The 25046-nt window shown below is 37.5% G+C and overlaps 1 protein-coding gene across 13 annotated transcripts in view; it reads right to left on the bottom strand.

Moving 5' to 3' along the window:
- Nucleotides 1-25046, bottom strand: part of MTMR2 (myotubularin related protein 2) — a 118072-nt gene that overhangs the window by 25760 nt on the left and 67266 nt on the right. For all 13 annotated transcript variants that reach the window (XR_008702770.1, XM_055547722.1, XM_055547723.1 and 10 more), the window contains 6 exons: nt 19387-19481; nt 19113-19223; nt 16387-16488; nt 15184-15267; nt 6392-6541; nt 5464-5652 (listed from right to left, as the gene is read on the bottom strand). Coding sequence is in view for 12 of the 13 variants with exons in the window: in XM_055547722.1 (XP_055403697.1) it covers nt 5464-5652; nt 6392-6541; nt 15184-15267; nt 16387-16488; nt 19113-19223; nt 19387-19481 (731 nt within the window). In the remaining variant the exon portion in view is untranslated. The remainder of the gene's footprint in view (nt 1-5463; nt 5653-6391; nt 6542-15183; nt 15268-16386; nt 16489-19112; nt 19224-19386; nt 19482-25046) is intronic.

The following is a 25046-nucleotide window of genomic DNA, read 5'->3' as shown; positions in this document are numbered from 1 at the left end:
CACATAAGAACTGGTTGTGTGCACAAAATACAGCTACTTGTAGACGTCAGAGGTAAAAGGGAGAAGTGTACAGAAGGGAGTGTAAAGACTACCTACTCTGACAATGTAAATATAACACATGTATTTTACAATGGGAGCAAGTCCAAAAAAATGTTTCCCTAAATGTTCTGGGGATACTAGTAACACTGTTACTCTAGCACCATGGTAGGATAAAGCAAGTGAGTAATTATGTAACATAACAAATCTTATCATTCCCTCTGACTTTGAGAATCAGCATTCCTGGTGGGGAAGGAGGAGTCACACATGTAATTTTGAAGATGTTCGAACCTGCCTGCCAATGTAGGTGACATAAGAGATGGGGTGTCGGGAAGATCCGCTGAAGCAGGGCATGGCAATCCACTCCAGAATTCTCACCTAGAGACTCCCATGAACAAAGAGCTGCCTGGCAGGCCACAGTCCATAGGGTCGTAAAGAGCCAAACATACATATGTATGCACACATGTAACAACTCTTAACACTGAATTCAAACTGAAAGCACCAGTATGAACTCATGAAGTACTTTATCTTTAAAAATATATTAACGTTTCCTGGCTCTATCCATTTCCTAGTCTATTCAGAAAAGACTCAGAAATTGGACCAGTCCAGTAGCAAATAAGTATCCTTAGCACCAAATTATGGTTTCAAATACCATCTCCTACTAACAGAAACCAGAACTTCTTAGGGAGATGGCTATTCCAAGCCTGGGGTAGGAAACATACAAGATTTCCTGATGACTCTGCTGTATCTTATCAAACCAGATAGCAAAGATTGCCATGTGTGTGGCTCAGTCACTTCAGTCGTGTCCAACTTGTTATGAACCCGTGCACTGTAGCCCGTTAGGCTCCTCTGTTCAAGGGATTCTCTAGGCAAGAATACTGGAGTGGGTTGCCATGCCCTCCTCCAGGGCATCTTCCCGACCTGGGGATCAAATCCACGTCTCCTGCATTGCAGGCAGATTCTTTATCAATGAGCCACTAGGGAAGCCTAAAGATTATTTACTATGGTCATGCCAAACAAACTCGGGAGGTAATTTGAAGTCTCCTTTTGATCAAAGGTGGAAAAAAAATTTTAATACTATCTGCAATGAATTAGAAATTGCTGACTACATACAAATACAACATGTGCTTCAGTTCAGTTCAGTTGCTCAGCCGTGTATGACTCTTTGCGACCCCATGAATCATAGCACGCCAGGCCTCCCTGTCCATCACCATCTCCCGGAGTTCACTCAAACTCACATCTATCGAGTCGGTGATGCCATCCAGCCATCTCATCCTCTGTTGTCCCCTTCTCCTCCTGCCCCCAATCCCTCCCAGCATCAGGGTCTTTTCCAATGAGTCAATGCCGCATGAGATGGCCAAAGTACTGGAGTTTCAGCTTTAGCATCATTCCTTCCAAAGAACACCCAGGATTGATCTCCTTTAGAATGGACTGGTTGGATCTCCTTGCAGTCCAAGGGATTCTCAAGAGTCTTCTCCAACACCACAGTTCAAACGCATCAATTCTTCGGCGCTCAGCTTTCTTCACAGTCCAACTCTCACATTCATACATAACTACTGGAAAAACCATAGCCTTGACTAGACGAGTGGAAGTGAGAAATAGATTTAAGGGACTGATTATCAGTATGTGCTTAGTTGTGTCCAATTCTTTGTGACCCCATGGACTATAGCCCACCAAACTACTCTGTCCATGGAATTTTCCAGGCAAGAATACTGGGGTGGGTTGCCATTTCTGACTCTAGGAGATCTTCCTAACCCAGAGATTGAACCTGTGTCTCTTGTGCCTCCTGCACTAGCAGGCAAATTTTCCACCACTGTACCACCTGGGAAGCCCCAGTGCATTCATAATGACACTTAAAATATTAGTCATTCTCATGGGATGGTAGGCAGTAAATTTATTATTGGAAAACTGGTAAATAAGGAAAAAGAATCAAGTATTTACCCTGGCTTTCTTATATGAACAGAACTGCTGATTAACCACAATTTAGATAAGAGAAAGTGCTTCTTTTTAGAAAGAGTTCAACTAATAGCTGAAAAGAATTATGAACTTAAGAGTATCACCATTTTGCAACCCCACTGAAGTAACAGATCTCAGCATTGAACTTGATCAGTTGCTAATATCCAAAAAGAAGAATCAGCCACAAATTGTGTGCCTCCTGATGTATCCCCTACAGCTTTGCCAAAGGAATTGAACCTAAATCTGAATAAACCTCTGAATTCACGTGAAGGAAATTCAGAGGACAGAAGAACTATACCATAGCACAATCGGCAAAGTCTGGACTATGGGAAACTCTGCAGTAAAATATACTGGAGAGAAGCGGGGAATCAGGGAGGGAAGCACAAGGGGAAGACTGTAGATGAAGAGAGACTTAAAAGACATACAAACACAATCTTCACAAGGCAAGGCTAAACTACAGAGACTAGTGATGTGTATACTTCAGTAACACCAGATTAAGTACTGTACGAAGATGAGTACTGTAAAAGTTAGGATAGTGGTCACCTTTCGCAGGGCAGAAGGCAAGTCTGATCGGGGTAAGGCACACATGGAAGGCTTGGTGGCTAGTAAAGCTTTCATTCTTGATATGGCTCACGACTGCAAAGGAAGCTGTCACAGTCACACTGTTCCGCACATATTCACTGCTATTTCACACATATTCACACTGTTTCACACATTTCATACACTTTCACACACTGTTGTATCACACATATTCACACTATTCACACATATTCACACTGCTATAAAAAATATTCTTACCATGAAGACAAAAAATATTTGTTGCAACAAATATGTATCCTGTTGCAAATTTTAAAAGGGAGATGGAGCAGGTGAGTATTGGGTGAAGGTGGTCAAAAGGTACAAACTTCCAGTTAAAAGATAAATAAGTTGTGGGGATATAATGTACAATGTGATGACTATGGTCAACAAGACTCTATCATGTATTTGAAAGTTGCTAAGAGAGTAAATTTAAAAAATTCTCATCACAAGGGAAAAGACACCATAACTATGTGAAGTGATAGATGTTAACTAAGCTTACTGTGGTGATCATTTCACAATATATATATTTTTCAAATCAATATGCTGTATACCTCAAACTTACATACTTTTCTATGTCAATTATATCTCAATAAAACAGCAAGAAAAAAGATATCTATCTAGCTGGTAAACTAACTTTCCTGAAGAATAATGGCAATATGTGCAAAACGTTTAAAAATATGAGTATTTTAAATTAGGATATAGTAATGATATAGCTAGGGAACAAAAATGTCAACAAAAGGTACTTGTTTTACTTATATTTAAAATACTAAATATTAAACATCTAATATCAGAAGAATGATTAAGTAAACAATGACATAGCTATATGATGAGTACTATTAAAGTATTTCTCAAGAAGAGCTGTTGGAAAGAAATATTTTTTATAAAAATGAAAAACAATGAAACAAAATAATCAATATTTAATACATAGAAAAAACAGTGGGAGAAAATATATCAAAGATCAGTAATTACAGGTGCTTTTTATTCCTTTACTTTGCCTATCCCTTCCTAGATTTTTGTTGTCTATTACACATTTTATGATAAGAAAAATGTCCTAATATACCAGTATTTATTAAGTATTTATATATATATAAAATATACCAGTCTTTATTAAGAAAGAGATTTCCATAGTGAAATACATGTGGGAATCATTTTACAAGGAGTATAACATTTTGCCTACTCCCTTTTCTGCCTTATATGCCTCTCATCCTAGATAACATCTTTTTAAAAAACTATATTTTATTTATTTATTCGGCCATACAAGGTCTTAGTTGCGGCATGTGGGATCTTGTTCCCTGACTGGGAATAGGACAGCATTTCCTGCATTAGAAGCATGGAGTCTTACCCACTGGACCACCAGGGAAGTCCCTCATCCTAGATAATGAGTCTCATTCCTACTAACTCATGGTATAAGTAATTACTGGGAAAATACACACCAGTCCCTGGGGAACCAGTTTCATATGTCCACTGTCCTGTTTCGCCTTTAAGGGGAAATATTTACAGTTTAACAGAGAATGCCTGGAATTCAAAGTGTCCTCAAAACACTAAACAGGACTGAAATAATTAATACATGCTCCATAATTTAATTACAGGATGATCACTCCAGCATTGTTTATAATAGCAAAAAAGAACCAAAAAAGAAAAAAATAATAACCTAAATATCCAAAAACAATTGGTGTTATTAGTTATCATACAATTAAAATAATGTTACAGATGTATATTTACTGGCATAGAAAGAAACAGCATCAATTAAAAAAGGAAGTTGCAATTATCCCATTCTGTCTTAAATATATGAGTACACACATATGCACATATGTCTGGAAGTATAGTCAAGGTTTAATGGTGTGTGTCTCTTCTTTATTTATAGAATTTGGGGTGTTTTAATTTTGGAGGGAGGCCGTGTGGGTTTTTTTTCTTTGTCTTATCTGAGAGGCAATTTTTTAAAGCTAAACTATCTCTCTTCTCTTTTCTTCTCCAGTAGTAGATTTTTCCAAGTGGACCAGAATTTTTGTTTCCACAATGCTAATATTTATTCTATAGCAGAAATCACGACCACTGCTTCAACTAACTGCCAGTCTTCAGTGTGACTAGCTTGTACAGGCAGAGACCTGCCAGAAGAGGGCAGCACTGGTCACTGAGAACTCTGCATGATTCCTACAAGGGTGCTGTGCAGACTACAGTCTCACAAACTCAGTTTGGTGCCCAGTTTGGAGAAGGGAGAGTTTTTGCTCCTAAAACAACAGTTTATCAGGTGAGTTTTGCCCCTAAAATAACTCTGTTAGTTTTTATGATTCTCATTTTACAAATAAGCCAATTAAAGTTACTAAAAAGATTAAAATTAAATTGGATTGACATATACACACTGCTGTTTTGAAAACAGAAAACCAATAAGGATCAATAAGCACAGGGAATTCTGATCAATATTCTGTAATAACCTATATAGGAATAAGAATTTGAAAAAGAAAAGACACATGTATAACTGAGTCACTTTGCTGTACACCTAAAACACAACATTGTTAATCAACCATACTTCAATATAAAATTAAAAATAAAATTTTTTGTTATACTATCAAGTAAAGAGCCAGGATTAGAATCTGTATCTTTAGCGAATGAAAAGCCTAAACTCATCCTACTGCACTGTGTACGTGTACGCGTGCTCAGTCACATCCAACTCGCTGTGACCTCATGGATTGTAACCCTCCAGGGTCCTTTGTCCACAGAATTTTCCAGGCAAGAATATTGGAGCAGGTTGCCACTTCCTACTCCAGGGGATTTTCCCGATCCAGGGATCAAACCAGGGTCTCCTGCATTGCAGGTGGATTCTTTACCACTGAACTACCTCCTGACAAACTCATGAAACTAACTATAATCTTAATTACTATAAGAGGATCTCACCTTATTGGCAACTGCATTAACACTTGGCCGGGCGTCGAATATAAAGATTTTATGAGATTGGGCATTGGAGTCCATAATGGCTTGAAGGTATTTTTCATCTTCTTTGCTTCGCTTCCCACTCACCCCTACCATGGGCTGGCTACACCGAGTGATTGTGGCTTGACTTTCAGGATGAATCCATGACAAAACCTTAATGGGGGGAAAAGTGGCAACACACCCTTTGACATGCTTCTCTATTTATAGTTCTTCCCAAAACATTACTCAATAAAACTCTGCTTTCTAACTGGATTCAAAGCCGAGCCATGAAAGGAAATATGAAGCTGCTATAAAAAAATCATCATTTTTCTTTCAAGTCAACTCTGGCATGTGGAAAACTTGGTCTTATTAGTTAATCAGATATTGATTTAGAAGAGTCATTAATTAAAAGTGTTGTCTCTAGGGAAAAAATACATTAAAAGGGAGCGTAAGTAAACTCCATTTTTAAAGTTCAGCAAAAATGCCCAACTATAGTGTTCAGAGTCTACACATTTTTGTACCTAAAATTATTAGAACTTATCTTTCCAGAATACAGAAATTCATCACAAATTTGTATGGTTTTCTTCATTCCAGGATTTAAAGGAAGAGAGCATTTATCACTATGACCAACTGTATAAGATAAAGAAATAGTGAATAATACCAGAGCCAACTTTGACTTCAAGTTAAGAGCCATGCAATTCTGAGCAGCTCTCTTATATCCATTTCAAACTCTCCAGAAACCTCTTTAGTCTAAGTCTTTCCTCTGGTTTTAATTTTACTCAATAACTCATTCCCTAATAGCCCCACAGAGGACCCGCTGCTGTAGCTATTTTTATCCCGCACCCACTCCCCCACTCTGCACTATGTGGAGCACAAAAGCAATGGGGAAGCTTCAGCACAGCTTCACACTTACTGGGATACGGCCCCGCGATCTGAAGGAAGCCACTCTCTTCAACTCTTCATCAGGGATATTTGCCGGAACAACCAAGAGGGCAGGGTAGGTATCACAGAGTTCATATCGTTCATTTATCTTTGTTATTCTCCAGCTTTCATTCGGAATTCCCTACGTGTTAAATAAACATAAGACAAATCACTGCCTAAGAGAAATATCGGAAAACATTACAACAGAAGGCTCCTACTCAACTTCTCTTAAACTCCACTATCTCTTAAGTTGTTGGAATAGTTATTGTTTGTCTATGGTGATCAGACTTTTAGGATGAGACCTTATAACAAAGAAAATCTGTATTCATTTTGGCACTCAGTTTTATGTTAACAGATTTATTATGTCATTAAATACTGACTGAGTGCTGGGTCTGTTCTAAACATATCAAACAAAGGAAACAGTAAGACTAAAAATAAAAATGTTCTTGTCTTTAAAAAGAACAGTCTCATATAGTTTGACTGGATGACTGACTGTGCTGCTGTTCATCTATACAAAGAAATGTCTGAGGGCAGGCACTAAGCATCCACTAGAATGCTATGCACATATTTATCACTTATATACATAAAGTGAATCTTACAGTATTAATGTCGCTAATGTAAAACATATGAGAAAAACAAGAAAGTAACAGAACGCAAAGCCACCCCCCCAAAAAAAAGAAGCAAGAGAAACAAAACATTATTTTTTAATACACATCAACTGTTAAACTTTGGTCCTTAAAGGTTTGTTATATTTATAACTAGTATACCACTTCACATATACAATTACTTAATAAGACACTTTAAAATTTCCATCCTCCATTAGTACAGAAAATAAAGCCATTACAGTAAGTGCTTAGAATTAAGAAAATACATTTATTTTTAATTTTATTACCTCTGACAATAAACAGAAAAAGAATAAACAGAAAAAGAATCAAAAGAAACCAAATTACAGTAAAAATATATATATACATTTATTGAGCATTTACTGTCTGCAAGCGTTATGCCTACACATGCATGCGCGTGCACACACACACACACACACACACACTTTACTGTATTCAGGTTTCATTAACCTCACTGTAGAGATGAAGAAATTGTGGCACAGCTTATAACTTGACTAAAGGTAGTAAAAAATTCCATGTAAATTCTAAACCCATCCTTTTTATAATAAAATACATCGTGCCTCAAGAAAAATTTCACTATCCTGATTCACAAAATTGTTATAAAAACCTGAAATGAAAGTACAGGAGTACTTCTCCTCCAAAGGGGTATTTCTCAAGCTGTTGCCAAACACCCAAGAAGATATTAAAATAAAGAAAGAATTCCCTGGTGGTACAGTGGATGGGGATATACCTGCCAACGCAGGAGACAGGGGTTCTATCCCTGGTCTAGGAAGATCACAAACGGCACGGGGCAACTAAGCCATGCACCACAATCCCTGAGCCTGTGCTGGAACCTGCGTGTTCTAGGAGCCACGTGCCGCAGCTCTGAGGCCCATACCTGGGGCCCCTGCGCCGCAGGAGGAGAAGCCACAGCGAGGAGAAGCCTGCAAGCTGCAGAGAAAGCAGCCCGAATCCAGTGACAAAGACGCAGCGCAGCCAAAAGTAAAAATAAATTTACTAAATTTTAATCAAAAAGAAGGCAAAATCCCTTCCCTGTAATCATGTGGTAAATACTATCAACAGAGTTTCCACTTCCACTAGTCATTTTATCATCAATGCCTTACACACTATTTACCCCATTTATTTAGCCTGGCCCCAACTTGCTACCTATGATCTACATATCTCCTTCCCTCTTGCCTTCCTCAACTTTATACTCAGGTAAAATCCGAACTCATTTTCAGAAATAAAAGAAAGGTTTAATTAGAGATCTTTAAAATGTATTTACATGCAATAATAAAAAAATAATGTCCAATGAACTGGTGAGTTTATAGAGGAAGTACTCAATTAAGAAACTTCAGTCCAGTTCAGTTGCTTAGTCATGTCCGACTCTTTGCGACCCCATGGACTGCAGCACGCCAGGCCTCCCTGTCCATCACCAACTCCCGGAGTTTACTCAGATTCATGTCCATTGAGTCAGTGATGCCATCCAACCATCTCATCCTGTCTTCCCCTTCTCCTCCCACCTTCAATCTTTCCCAGAGTCAGGGTCTTTTCCAATTAATCAGTTCTTTGCATGAAATGGCCAAAGTATTGGAGCTTCAGCATCAGTCCTTCCAATGAATATTCAGGACTGATTTCCTTTAGAATGGACTGGTTGGATCTCCTTGCAGTCCAAGGGACTCTCAAGAGTCTTCTCCAATACCACAGTTCAAAAGCATCAATTCTTCGGCACTCAGCTTTCTTTATAATCCAATTCTCACATCCATACACGAATACTGGAAAAACCATAGCCTTGACTAGACGGACCTTTGTTGGCAAAGTAATGTCTCTTCTTTTTAATATGCTGTCTAGGTTGGTCCCAGCCTTTCTTCCAAGGAGTGTCTTTTAATTTCATGGCTGCAGTCACCATCTGCAGTGATTTTGGAGCCCAGAAAAATCGTCTGTCATTGTTTCCCCATCTATTTGCCATGAAGTGATGGGACCAGATGCCATGATCTTCATTTTCTAAATGTTGAGTTTTAAGCCAACTTTTTCACTCTCTTTCATCAAGAGGCTCTTTAGTTCTTCTTCACTTTCTGCCATAAGGGTGGTGTCATCTGCATATCTGAGGTTATTGATATTTCTCCCGGCAATCTTGATTCCAACTTGTGCTTCATCCAGCCCAGTTTTTCTCATGATGTACTCTGCATATAAGTTAAATAAGCATGGTGACAATATACAGCCTTGATATACTCCTTTTCCTATTTGGAACCAGTCTGTTGTTCCACGTCCAGTTCTGTTGCTTCCTGACCTGCATACAGATTTCTCAAGAGCTAGGTCAGGTGGTCTGGTATTCCCATCTGTTGAAGAATTTTCCACAGTTTATTGTGATCCACACAGTCAAAGGCTTTGGCATAGTCAATAAAGCAGATATAGATGTTTTTCCGGAACTCTCATGGTTTTTCAATGATCCAACGGATGTTGACAATTTGATCTCTGGTTCCTCTCCCTTTTCTAAAACCAGCGTGAACATCTGGAAGTTCACAGTTCACGTATTGTTGAAGCCTGGCTTGGAGAATTTTGAGCATTACTTTACTAGTGTGTGAGATGAGTGCAATTGTGCGGTAGTTTGAGCACTCTTCAGCATTGCCTTTCTTTGGGACTGGAATGAAAACTGACCTTTTCCAGTCCTGTGGCCACTGCTGAGTTTTCCAAATTTGCTGACACATGGAGTCCAGCACTTTCACAGCATCATCTTTTAGGATTTGAAATAGCTCAACTGGAATTCCATCACATCCAATTGCTTTGTTCTCAGTGACGCTTTCTAAGGCCCACTTGACTTCACATTCCAGGATGTCTGGCTCTAGCTGAGGGATCACACCATCATGATTATCTGGGTCATGAAGATCTTTTTTGTACAGTTCTTCTGTGTATTCTTGCCACCTCTTCTTATTATCTTCTGCTTCTGTTAGGTTCATACCATTTCTGTCTTTTACTGTGCCTATAATTGCATGAAATGTTCCCTTGGTATCTCGAATTTTCTTGAAAAGATCTCCAGTCTTTCCCATTCTATTGTTTTCCTCTATTTCTTTGCATTGATCGCTGAGGAAGGCTTTCTTATCTTGCCTTGCTATCCTTTGGAACTCTGCATTCAGATGCTTATATCTTTCCTTTTCTCCTTTGCTTTTCACTTCTCTTCCTTTCACAGGTGTTTGTAAGGCCTCCTCAGACAGTCATTTTGCTTTTTTGCATTTCTTTTTCTTGGGGATGGTCCTGATCCCTGTCTCCTGTACAATGTCACGAATCTCCGTCCATAGTTCATCAGGCACTCTATCTATCAGATCTAGTCCCTTAAATCTATTTCTCATTTCCACTGTATAATCACAAGGGATTTGATTTAGGTCATACCTGAATGGTCTAGAACCAAGAAACTTGAGTGCCATCTTTAACTCATCCAATCAACAATCAATTTTTAGGATTTTTTTCCTTCCAAAAGCACCAGAAAAGTTTGCTCACTCCTCTCAAGCCTCACTTTTCTTCTGTACCTCTGCAATCCATTCTCCACACTGCCTCAAAAGTCTTTTAAGATGCAAAAGTTATCATGTCATTCTTCTGCCTAAAACTATCAACGGCTACCTATTTCTTTTCAGATACATTTAGAACTCTATACAGGACTTGGCAAAGATCCTCACACCCCTCCTTTTCCCCACTGATCTCTGGCCACTCTGCAGCATTCTCTGGTGCTTGCTGTAGTCTACCCTAAACCAAACACCTTCCGTTTCCAGATGGCATCACGTTCTCTCACCGGAGTACTCGCTCTATTAATCACAGGATTCATGACCATATATTTTGATTATTAGTTTATTTCTTTGAATCTGCCATTAAACATGTATCCTTTGGGAGTCAGGATTGTGTCTTTCTGTTTTAGCCACTAATACACACTAGGTGATACATGAATCTGATTAATGAATGAAGAAATCAGTGAACCATAAGGAAGCTTCTACAAGAAGAAAAATTGGCTTTTGAAGTTTTCTTAGAAAATATGGAGTCAAAGCTGAAAGGGTCAGATCTCCTGAGATCCTAGTGTACCACCCTGAACCCAGGTATTTAACTCCTATCTCTCTCTCTCTCACCGCCTTCCCATATCCTTCAAAAATCACTGCCAGGGAGAACTGCTGTTACCACTGAGATTGGTGTCATCTTCTTCAGAAAAAACAAAAATGGGCTTCCCTGGTGGCTCAGCAATTCAAGAGATACAGGAGATGAAGGTTCGATCCCTGGGTCGGGAAGAGACCCTGGAGGAGGGCATGGCAACACACTCCAGTATTCCTGCCTTGAGCATCCCGTGGACAGAGGAGCCTGGTGGGCTACGGTCCATAGGGTCACAAAAGAACCATTCAGACACAATTCAAGTGACTGAGCACACAGCACACTTTAGAAAAATGGCCAGGTGGGAGTAGAATCTTTGAGGTAAGCCATTACCTTAATGGCTCTTGTTCTCCTCATTCTTGGAGAAATTGACATAACCATCTCCATTAAAGGAACTGCCTTCCAAGCAGCAAACTGGAGTTGGCTAGTCAGCACATACTTTCTTTGTAGACACTGTTAAAGACATACTGACAACTGTTAATCTCTGACGTACATCTTTCTACTCTTCACAAAATCACTGCCCTTCAGTTAATGTACCCATTTGTCAGAGTCAATTTATAATCAAATTAACTGGATTATAGCTTTCCTTGTTAGTTACATCTCAGCTCTGAGAATAAAATTCTATTCTCCTTGGCTGTACTTGAGTGCTCTACAAATTTGTTAACCAAGATATCTGCCATTATGATTATTTGTGCAGAAGACGATACTCATTTTTATTTACCAATTTTTACCATTTTAGCAACCTGATGATTTCTCTTTACCTTACCCACAAATTTCAGAGTCCTCTGTAAATCACTACATGTGCCAAGATACAATTAAAGAATATTCTCCCATACAGAAAACTTAAATGGTTATTCATAGTTTTGTCCATTTAAAAAAATACATAATCTAATTTCTTTAGGCACGATAATGGATAAGTCATGCATTTAATGTGACTTTCCTTTTGTGTTTCAGCAAGAGCACACAAAAAAGCCAACCAATCATGATTTGTTTCTAGAGCTTTACAATGTAATAAATACAATAATAATCATTTAGATAGATTTCTATGGTTTACAATGCACCTTCCTGCATATCACACTAACTCCTCAAAAAATCCTTAAAGGTAGTTCTTCTAAGTGGAAAATAAAGGCACTGAGGCACACATCTAAGTGTGAGAACTAAGCAAGAGCTCGAGCTACATTCAGAAGTGGGGTCTCCTGAATGCTCTGGCGGCAGACTGTGGTGACAGCCGCACAGCTTCTGTCCAACAGCAGTGGGTGGGCACGTAAAGCAGAAAATCTTACGGCATGCGAACGATGTCGCACTTTCAAAGAAAAAAGAATAGAGTGGCCCATGATTCTCAGACGGTATAATCTCCAAAATGTATTAAGTGAAAAAGAAACATACAGTGTGCAGAGAATGCTATTATCGGCTTTAAAAAAAAAAAATAATGTACACACATATACAGGCTGCTGCTGCTAAGTCACTTCAGTCATGTCTGACTCTGTGCGACCCCACAGACGGCAGCCCCCCAGGCTCCCCCGTCCCTGGGATTCTCCAGGCAAGAACACTGGAGTGGGTTGCCATTTCCTTCTCCAATGCATGAAAGGGAAAAGTGAAAGTGAAGTCACTCAGTCGTGTCCAACTCTTCGCGACCCCATGGACTGCAGCCCACCAGGCTCTTCCGTCCATGGGCTATGCAGCATAAAATCTCTGAAAGGATATACACGTGGTAAGTAACATTATTTCCTAAAGGGAGAAGAGCTGGGACAGCTGGGGAAAATGCTGGCCCTGAAGGAAAACCTTCCTTTAAGTATATCCTTTTATATCTTTTGAATTTTATATAGTGAATTACTGAATTCAACTTTTAATTTACAAGAAAGACAAAGGAATACTCTGATGCTCTATCTTTAGTCTCAACATTTATGTTAAAGTTCAAGTTCTTTATATATTTTGGATATTAATACCCTTATCAGATACATGGTTTGCAAATATTTTCTCCAGTTCCATAGAGCACCATGTATCTGATAAGGCTGTTAATATCCAAAATATATAAAGAACTTAAAAATGACAAAAAATCCAATTAAAAATGAGAAAAGGATCTGAATAAAAATTTTTCCAAAGACATACAAATGGCCAGCAGACACATGAAACAACGCTCAACATCACTAATGTAAGGGAAATGCAAATCAAAACTACAATGAGATATCGCCTCAAACCTGTTAGAATCATAATCATAAAAGAATTAAAAAAACAAAAAACAAATCACAAGTGTTGGCAAGGATGTACAGAAAAAAGAACCCTTGTGCACTGCTGCTGGGAATGCAAACGGTGCGGCCACTATGGGAAACAGTGTGGCGGTTCTTCAAAAAACTGAAAACAGAACTACTATATGATCCAGCAATTCCATTTTGAAAACATTAACTCAAAAAGATATACGCTTCCCCTGTCACTGTGGCATTATTTACAATAGCCAAGATATGGACACAATGTTAAGTGCCCACTGATGAATGAATGAATGAAAAAATGTAATACATATACATAATAATATACGGGGGTTTCCCAGGCAGCTCAGTGGTAAAGAATCCACCTACCAATGCAGGAGACACAGGTTTGCCCCTGGGTCGGGAAGGTCCCTTGGAGGAGGAAATGGCAACCCACTCCTATATTCCTATCTGAAAAATCCCATGGACAAAGGAGCCTGGTAGGCTACAGTCCATGAGGTTTCAAGGAGTAGTACCCATCTGAGCAATTGAGCACACATAAACACACACACATATATACATATATTTAGTAAGATAGAGAAATACTCCCACTCTAAATGGAATTATACTGCTGTTCAGTCACTAAGTCATGGCCAGCTCTTTGAGACTCCATGGACTATAGCACAGCAGGCTCCTCTGTCCTCCACTATCTCCTGGAGTTAGGTCAAATTAATGTCCATTGAGTCGGTGATGCTATCTAACCATCTCATCCTCTGCTGCTCCTTCTCCTTTGTCTTTAGTCTTCTCAGCATCAGGGTCTTTTTCAATGAGTTGGCTCTTGAATGGAATTTTATTCAGCCATGAAAAAGAGCTTGTCACTCTGTGACAACATGGATGGAACTTGAGGATGTAAATTAAGTGAAATAAAACAGAGAAAAGCAAATATTGTACAACGATCTCACTTACATGTGGAATTAAAAAACAACAACAACCAAAAAAACCCAAACTCATAGATAAAGGGAACCGACTGATGGTTGATTATTGGAAGTAGGGGGTCAGGAGGGGGCAGAAATGGTAAAAGAAGTCATAAGGTACAAGCTTCCAATTAAAAAGTAAATGTAGTTACAGGGATAATGTAAGGCATGCTAACCATAATTAATACTGTAGTGCATATTTGAAAGTTGCAAAGAGAATAATCGAAAGATCTCATCACAAGAAAACAAATTCTGTAACTGTGTATGGTGACACAGTTGAGCTGTTAACAAGACACTGTGGTAATCATTTCCCAATACATATAAATATTAAATCATCACGTGATATACCTGAAACTAATATAATGTTGTATGTCAATTATACTTCAATGAAAACAAGAAACAGAAAAATGAGATTATCTTCATTTTCTTTGGTAATAAACTACATCAAGTAGTGTGCTCTCCAACAGACTTTAATGTAGTTGACCCAGAAACAAAGTGCCTAACTCTCCAGCAAAAAGTCAATAAATTAATAGATTAATTCTTAATCTTTTAAAGTCAAAGACCATAAAGCACCTGTATAGAGTCCAATGCTCTATTCTGACTACTGCATTTCCTAATCTCATAATTCTCTTCTCTGAATGTGTATATCTGTTATTTACCCTTTTTTAAATTGGAGTACAGCTGATTTACAATATTGAATTAGTTTCAGATGTACCACAAAGTGATTCAGCTATGCCTATTTTTAAATTTTTTTTCCCTTATGGGTTATTACTTTAAAAAAACAACAACAAAAGACCATAGAACTATATAAAGCTGTTTGTTCACTTCTATTCATGAAAGTTTTGTTGTATTAAAGAATATAGAATATTAAAAAAAAATTTTTTTTTAAGTACTTACCTGCCTTCTATACTCCGAAAGAGAGTCATATAGCTTCCACCCATTTTCAGGGAATACTTCTTTGTACTCAAAAGCAAAAAGAGACTACAAAAAGTAGACAGAGTTAATAGCTTAAAAAGACCTTTAAGAAGGTAATGAATCAGAAATGTACCTCTATCATACCCCAAGTTTTCATTGACTTATCTGAAAGTATATTTTGTACTGGTATCCTTTTTTTAAATTGTTGTTTTTAGCTTCTGTTTTGCTATTTTGAAAGTTTATTGTTTTTTATTTTTTTTTATATATTTTTATATTTTTTAATATTGTTTTTATATTTTTCAAACACAGAAAAGCACAAAGGCCTGCCACCAAGATTTATCAAATGCTAACATATTACCATAATTCTTTCAGATATCTTCAGTAGCTGTTTTAGGTTTACTTCTAAATAATTAAAGACATTACATAAAAAAGACAACTTCTGATATAATTAATTAATTAGACACCACAGATGTCAGCAATTAAGCAGCTTTACAGATTATGCAACATATTCTAAAACATCCTGAAAAAACTTTTTATTTGGGGGCAGGCAATCTGTGTATCAAAAATGAAAATTTAGTTTATCATTAATATGGACAAAATGGCAGGAACAACTATGATGAAAAGCATTTAAACTTGAATCAGAAAACCAAAACCAATTCTAAATTTTACTCTTTACTAATTGTGCCACTGAGTTAATTGCTTACCTGCTTCTGGTTTCAACTTTAAAATATGGATAAATAATAGTTACCACCATAAGGCTACTTTGGACATTAGACTATATAAAATAAATGAGGAAACCTAACACTGCTAATAGCACGCAGAAGAAACTCAGTTCTAAGTACTGATCCACGCTTTCCTCCTAATATTGCTAGACTTAACTCTCAGCTCTCAATTAAAAAGGAGATTTCACATACAGCTTTTCATCACAGACACATCCCAGATATAAAGATCACATAATTAAACAATGTCAATCTGCAGGAATGAACCTCAGAAATCAGTCCAGTTTCCTCACTTTATACCTTAAAAAGACTGGTCCCATATATTAAATTAAACCTAAACTACACATCTGGTTAAAAGGCAAAGTGAGACTATAAACACCAAGATTCTAGATAGCCTAGACAAGTTTCTTTACACTACACCAATAATTATAATACAGATTTTTCAAAGATAGAAGAAATCTCGTACCAGGTTATTAGAGACAGGAAATGCATATTTCATTAGATTTTCAAATATTGATCTTCTTGTTCGCCCCTCAGGTTTATGAGCAAATCGTAAATTCCGAATATCCTAGAAAAGAGTTAGGAATCAAGTCACCTATCACTGTTTGCTCACTTTCTATTTAATGACTAAATAAGGCAACTTGGAACTATCTTGTAAAACGTTAAGATCTGTGAAAGAGGGATACAAAAATAGATCAGACAACTGCTCCTGGAGGAAGGGAAGTTACAATGCCTTATTAAGAGAAATAAAAATAAACACAGGATACAAGGTAGGATTCGGAGGACAGAAAACTCCCCTCTGTTTATGAATTCAAGTTGGGCCACAGAAGGAGGCAGCATCTGATGTAGGCACAGGAGATTAGAGATGTTATATCTGAAATCACGCTATTACATGACTCACACACACTGTCAACAGTATGTCCTTCCCCGTTAAAGGCCATTTTCTGTTATGAATTTCCCTACCAAAAACCTGATTAGCTATTGTTATATATTTCATAAAGTCTTCATTCCAGTTAAGCTTGGTGATCATTTTCCTATTTATAATTCCTTCCCAGGACTCACTTCCATTGAATCTTTAATTCATAAGTCTCTGGCTACTAGACTGATAAAACCAAAACTCTGCCTAAAGGTCTTCCTCCATTCCAGGTCCCAGGCTCTTCAATCATCTACTAGCAAAAATTCTGAATAGTTTGGTTGATATCATCCAGGCTCTATACTCAGATATAAAAACCAAAGTTCCCTTCCCTTATTTGTTTTCAAGTAGGTTTCTATACTCAGACTGAATGTAGATACTCACATTCCAATTTAGTGAGATCTTAGCAGCACTAAAAAAAATTGGGGTTAAGAATAATTTCAAGACTATTCATTTTGTTTTCATCTAGAAAGAATTCAAAATAGCTTCATTAAACTGCATCCTGTAAAAATGAGCACAGGAACCACAATGCACCTACAGAACATGAACAAGTAGAATATTTTATTACAAATCTGATCCAAAATTAGAAAGCCACCTTCTTAAACAAATGTGTGAGAACCTAAGCTTTTTCTTTTTCCTTAGTGAATATGTTTACAACAAATAGATATTCATAATCTTTCTGTTAAACACAGAGTTCTCCAAAAGTACTGTAGCAGGGGCCCTACAAGTTTAACTGATAAAGGGCCTATGAGTTTACTGATAATGGTCTTGCTCTATGGGAAAAGTTATATTTAAAATGATCAACATTTCCCAATCACCCTCTTCCATGCCCTCTTATATCCATTCTATGCTGTATTTACTCCTACACCACAGAAGAGCAATCAGGAGACAGTGTGCCTGTCACTTGGTTGACAGCTATTAATTACGCTTAAAGGCCTTCCAATGATAACGGAAAAGCATACAAGTAATTACTAAGGCATTAGTTTCAATGCTAGATTGATAAAACTTCTAAGATTGTCATAAGAAAGGATCTTTAAAGTTATGAATGTGCTGTTGCTTTTTTTTTTTTTTTGCTTTTACATTTTTGGCACTGATAGCAAAAAGAAAGGAAAATGTTGCCCCACAAGCAAGATGGACACAGGGTACATTAGGCCATGGTAAGGAGAACAGTGACCTTGGAAGTGACAACAGTATCAATATTAAGTATCTATGACTAAATGTTAAAATTATTTTAACAATCTCAGGCAAGTATTGAGAGAGTGAATTCCCAGGTAGGTTGACAAGAAGTCTGGGGTCCCCGAGGAGAAAGATGTCTGGAGCTCCTGAGGAGGAGATAGTGGTCTGGAGTTCTCAAGGAGAAAAGGACAAACTGTTTTCTATATTCCTTCATCTTAATCACATAAAACATTGTTTTTCTTTAAGCCCAGAGCTGACGATTACACAACAAAACAACTTAAACTCTGTATTAAGGATTAGATAACAACTATGTATCCTGCTTGAGGACATGTTTCTCCTTCTTGAGAACCTTCTGACTAATCCTGTTATTTGAAAATGTACATTATGGGAGTGGGTCTGGTAAGATCTTTCTATTGTTAGTTCTAATTCCATTATCTTAAAATGTAAACCAAGGGAGTGGGTCTGGTAAGACCTTCACAATCTTGAGACATTCTGATTACTGTAACAGCCAACTGAGAAGGCATATAGCTCCCTTCCTAAGACGAGCAAGGGGGCGCTCTCTGCCCCTCTTCTGACGTCTGTGTCAGAAGCTTTCCCTGTCCCTTTTTATACTTTAATAAAACTCTGCTACACAGAAGCTCTTGAGTGATCAAGCCTGGTCCCTGATCCCAAAGCTAAATCTTCTTCAGAGATCACAAATCTGACATTGTTCACTGTAAGCAGTAAGTATCAATGCATTTATAGAATGAGTTAGATAATAAAATACAGAAGGTCTACCAAACGAAGTCTTCCCCACTACTGTTTCAGAAGCAGAAAAATTATGAAAACTAAAAATAGGAAAGAGGTAAATATATCATAATCAGTTCTTTCACTACAAAGTACTACGAGTCTTAACTGCTCAGAGCCTTATGTTTCTAATTTGTAAATTAAATTCACAACAGATCACCTTTTTATTACTCCTAAATGTTGTTTTATTCTACTAGAATGATGCTTCTAGCATGAAATCCATTTGATATTTTGGAAAACAATTTCTAAACACTGGCTCTATTTAATAGAAAGCTTTCCAAACCAAAAAAAAATTGCATACATATTACAACATTTACCTTGCACACAGTTTCCAGTCCATAAGAATTTTCACCACGACTAGAAGCACCACCAATTTTTTCTACTCTGCTTATAACACCAAGAGAAGCATCTAAAACAAATGGGGGATCCTAAAAGAAGGGGAAAAAAAAAACATTAAAACTGAGCAATTAATACTGTATAATTATAGCTGAGAAAAATATTTAATTAGAAATGTTTTAACTAAAAATGATTAAAGATGTACAAACAACACACAGATGTACACACAAAAAAATCTAATCCAGCAAGTCTTACCCGTTCCATGCTTTTGAAATATAACCTGTAATTCGTAACAGTCAGAGTTCCTCGTACAGCACCAGTGAATGGACATATATAAGTTACATCTTTGGCTGCAAAGAAAAAGAGCCCACAATTTATTCTCTATTGTACACTATTAAAAACTGCACTCTGATCTTTCACAAATAAAATTTAATAGCATTCTGACCACTAGTTTAAATTACGCTTGAAAATCACAGGATCAGTGATTCCAAGAGACCTCAGAAACTAAATCCAAGCTTCCAACCACCCACTACAGGCTGGGAGGGAAAGCAGAATAAGTGGGAAGGACTAAAGAAACAGAGGTACATCCTTTACTCTGGACAGACACAGGGAAACAAAGGCGGACACCCTCCCTGATGGACAGAGAGGCATGGCAGTTGGAGCAGTGAGTGGAGGAGGGGCAGTAATGGTGGGAACAGCCATCAATGTCTCAAGTCACTATCCCTCCATCATCTAATCACAGTTCCTAGATCTTCTTCCCCAGTCTACTGGTTTTCTTCTGACTGTAGTCTAGTTTGTCAACATTCCTCTGAACATACAATACCTAAAACATAATACCAGTAACTCCTGACCTGATTATATTTATGGGGAAAATACTGTAGAGAAAATAAAATGTATATGAACTATGATTTCTTAGAAAAATATAATAGCATAATAAGAGGGTATTATGTACCTGATTAAGAAACAGATGTCAAACTTTGTAGAGAAATAACCACATTGTTTAATTAAATGTTAAATGATGAATCTATACAGTACTGTTTCTTTTTAAAACATGCATTAATTAAGCAGGATAACTTGACTACCACTAGCTCAAAGTAATACTTAATATGGTAGTGTTCATATGCCCAATACAAAGGTTTTTCTATTTTAAAATATTCATAAACCCCACTATGTCATCATTGCAGCAAATCAGCAGATAAACGAGTATCTTCATTGTTCCAAGAAACTAAGGCACAATTAGAAGCAAAAAACTTCTAAGAACCTTTCAAGGGGCTTCTGGGAAACCTTAGGAACATGAAATATGCTTAATAAGGCACGCAACTTCCTGAGTTTGCTTTCTATTCCTCACTGTGAAGGACTGACTGCTTAGTATGGAATTTGAAATGAGACTGATCTTCTAACATACATTTCTAACCTTCAAAACGGCTCCCTTGGGAATGTACAAGTATGAGCTACATTCTTTTAATCACTGTTTCCGATGCATTTCCAATGTTTCATTTAGAGGGAAGATATTAAAATTAAACAAACCCATCATTAAAGAAAGATAAATAAACTTGACTTACATACAATTTCTTGCCCTTATGAATTTTTACCTCAATTGGGAAAGCTTTACTCAGTGTTACTAAAAACACTCCTGGATTCTTTCCAGAGCCAATTTCCTTCACTCACACAAGAAAATCAATCTTATTATTCTGTACTCTTCTACAGGATATGTCCCTCTTAGTCCCAGTCCAAAGTTTTGCTACAACTTCCTCTTTACTATAAAACCATGAAATAATATACATGAATGTGCTTCCAAAATTAAAAGTACTCTACCAAACACAAGAGCTTATAGCTATGTTACTGTTACCATCATTAGGCTCTGCTTTGCTCTGTCCCTTTTATCTTTTTCCTCAGGCTGGTAGCAACTAGGTCACTCTGAAGAGAGAATTTATGCCTAGCAGGGCTTGTATGAATTAGAAGAAAGACTGTGACTAGGAACCTTATCAGAACAAATGACAATAAAACCAGCACTGACAGAATTTATAAAGTACTTTTCACCTGAGTACCTGCCTTAACCTTCAAAATCACCTTTAAACATTAAGACCTCTAACTACCTACAATTTTCAGATGAGAACACCAGGGTTCACAAAAGTAAAACGAATTGCCTAATGCTTCAGAACCAGTAACTGCTAAGATTAGGACTTGAGTGCAGTTTCCATGACTGCAAACTCAAACCTCTTTCCAGAGCATCATGCAAACGGCTTCCCTGGTGGCTCGGATGGTCAAGAATCTGCCTGTAACACAGGAGACCCTGGGTTCACTTCCTGGGTCTCCTGCATCAGAAAGATTCCCTTCCCTTGAAGAAGAGAATGACAATCCACTCCAGTATTCTTGCCTGGGAAATTCCATGGAGAGAGGATCCTAGCAGGTTACAGTCCATGGGGCCACCAAGAGTTGGACACAATTGAGTGACTAATTCAATTTTGTCACTTTTAAGCCACTCAGGTAACGCAGTCTGTCTCCTGTGTTAAAGGGTGAAATACTGCAGTCGGGGCCATCTCTACTGCTGATGTGCCTGGGCCAATACCTTTCGACTACTGCTGCGACTGTTAAAGCATTCTGTTGATGTCTCTAACACCACTGTGACCTTTAAAAAAATGTCTAAACTGCAAACTTACATTAAACCAACTAGGAACGTTAGTTGGTCTAAAGTAAATGAATTTTTTATATGAACTAATTTTCTATATGAATTAATATACTCAAGGGTACTCTAGCCTCATGCTTCCCTGGTGGCTCAGACGGTAAAGCATCTGTCTGCAATGTGGGAGACCCAGGTTCGATCTCTGGGTTGGGAAGATCCCCTGGAGAAGGAAATGGCAGCCCACTCCAGTACTCTTGCCTGGAAAATCCCATGGACGGAGGAGCCAGGTAGGCTACAGTCCATGGGATAGCAAAGAGTCGGACATGACTGAGCGACTTCACTTTCACTTTTCATACTTTATATTACATTTAATTTTTTTAATAATCAAGTCTATCTGACGATTTGAATCAGAGTATTTTATTTAATGTATTAGGTATTTCTCTAAATTTTGCAATACTAATACTGCCAGATGCCGAAAGAGCTTAGATTTACTGATCTTCTCAAATTTTCCCTAAGCTCACAAAGAATCCATAAAAGTTTCTATGGGGTAGATGAAAATGACTTTGAGAATACGTATCTATAAGAGTGAAAAGTATATGCACATAAATATAATGTACGAGAGCACACAATCTGTGCAGAGAGGCACAAAAACATACTCCAAGCAATATAAAGAAAGTCCACTAAGCTATGGGATCAGAGAAGGTTCGAACACAGGCATGAGAGCTGTGCCCCAATGGTTAGTACCCTTTAGATCGGCAGAGATGCTAATACAGCATTCAGTACAGAGAAGAACCTAAAACACAGACGTGGGAAAGTAAAGCAATTATTTGGACAAAGTATACAGTCTGGATCACTCTAATTTATACTGTATCACATTCTCTTCATTCCTTTTTAATTTCCTCCTCCCTGGTTCTTCTTCTACCATATAATTACAAAATGCCTACCAAAGCTATGTTCTTGGCCCTGTTTTTACTCCATACATTCTGAGTTATTTTCGTACTTTCATTTTCAACTAATATCCATATTCTGATGATTCCAAAATATGACTTCTAACCTGATCTCTCTCCTAAACTCCTAAAAGTTTCTCACAGGTATAGGAAATTCAACATAAATACTATACCAAGGGCTCATGAAAATTGAGAGAAAAAGATAACACTCAATAAATTTTTGGAGATTACTCCTCTAGATCTAGTAACTGATTGAATGTCAGAGCTCAGAAAAAAGAGAGCAGCTGAAGATGACTCTCGGATTTCTGCCTGGAGTGAATGGACAACCAGTGTTAATGTTAACTGATGGAAAGAAGAAAAGGAATAAATTTAGAAATAAAGGTGATGACTTCAGTTTTGGATATGTTGGGTATAAGGATATCTATAGAATATCCATGGCCATGTGTCTAAGATGCAGGCATCATTTATCGGTATTAGGACAGAGGTTCACACTAGAAGCAACAAATTTTGGAGTCATCAGTAAATACATTGTAGGTAAAGCTACTAACTTATTAGATATCATCAACCAAAAAGAACAAATAAGAGAGGAAAGGGAAACAAGCCAAGGATGAAGTCCTAAATGGAGTGTTGCTATCTAAAAAAGAAGATAACAAAAGAGACTGAGTGATAACTTGAAACTCTTTTATAAGGTAATTTATCATAGTGGAAATAGCATATGCTTTTAGGCTTAGAAGAGGGAAAAAAACTGTCACAGTTTTTTTTTTTTATAACTTTACTAGCCAGGCAGTCTTCCTATGCCTTAGTTTCTTAATCTGCAAAATGGGATCAGCATCTTTCTCAGAAGGTCATTGTGAGGATGATTAAATCAGATGGTAAGCACTCAGTAATGATAATTATCATTATTATATAGTAATAATACATAACACCTTACTGAACAAGTAGCTCAGGAGAACTCAGGATACCTGAAGTGAGTAGGGGGAGAAAAGGAATGGGCAAGTATTCCACCAAGAGTTAAAACTAAGAAGAGAGAAATGCTGAACATGAAGGAGCTAAATGTGCCATAGGCAACAACAACACAGAGGACAGGTCCCCTTTGGCCTGCTTATTTTTACACAAGTAAATGACACTTGGCTTAAGACTTCCCCAGTGGCTCAGATGGTCAAGAATCCGCTCATATTGCAGGAGGCGTAAGAGATGCAGGTTCAATGCCCGCGTCAGGAAGATCCCCTGGAGAAGGGAGTGGCAACCCACTCCAGTATTCTTGCCTGGAGAATCCCATGGACAGAGTAGCCTGTGGGCTACAGTCCACGGGGTTGCAAAGAGTTGGACACGACTGAGCGACTATCACTTTCAAGTTCTTTTTAAAAATATGATTGATGATAAAATGAAAGGTGACTAAGAAATCACTTACTGTATTCACCTACACATTACTTTATTTCTCAAAAGCTATGAGTATTTTAACAGGTGTATAATATTCCATTGTGTACATATGTGTGTGTGTATACCACATCTTTTTCTCAATCATCTTACACTATTTCTTTAGAGTTCTTTTGTGAATACAAGCATACAACCTTTTCATTTTTTAAGTGACATGTACTTGCTGCACTATACAGTTAAGTTACAGGTATACAACATGGTGATTCACAATTTTTAAAGGTAGTATTCCGTTCATTGTTATTATAAAATAATGGTTATATCCCCTGTGTTGTACAATACATCCTTGTAGTTTATTTTATACCCAATAGCATGTATGTCTTAATCTCCTGCCCCTACATCGCCCCTCCCCCTTCCCTCTCCCTACTGGTAACCACTGGTTTGCTCTCTATACTTGTGAGTCTACTTCTTTTGTTGTTATATTCACTAGTTTGCTCTACTTTTTAGATCCCACATATAAGTGATATCATACAGTATTTGTCTCTAACTGACTTCATCTAGCATAATGACCTCTAAGTTCATCCACGTTGCTATAAATGGCAAAATTTCATCCTTTTTTATGGCTGAGTTGTATTCCATGTCATACACACACAAACATTCCCATATATACACACAAACACTCCACATCCTCTTTATTCATCTACTGATGAACACTTAGTTCACTTCCATATCTTGGCAACTGTAAATAATGCTATGAACACTGGGGTGTGTGCATCTTTCTTAATTAAGGCTTTTTTCCCCCAGATATACACCCAGGAGTGGAACTGCTGGATCATATGGTTATTCTGTATATACTTCATCTTCTTTATCCATTCTTCTGTTAATGAACACCTAAAAAGGAATGAAATCTTGCCATTTGTGAGAATATGAACAGACCTGGAGGATATTATATTTAATATGTCATACAGGAA

The sequence above is a fragment of the Bubalus kerabau genome, chromosome 15 (genome assembly GCF_029407905.1).
Source record: "Bubalus kerabau isolate K-KA32 ecotype Philippines breed swamp buffalo chromosome 15, PCC_UOA_SB_1v2, whole genome shotgun sequence".
NCBI classification, from domain to species: domain Eukaryota; kingdom Metazoa; phylum Chordata; class Mammalia; order Artiodactyla; family Bovidae; genus Bubalus; species Bubalus kerabau.
Note: the sequence above shows the minus strand (reverse complement) of the source record. Positions and strands in the feature narration are given on the sequence as shown.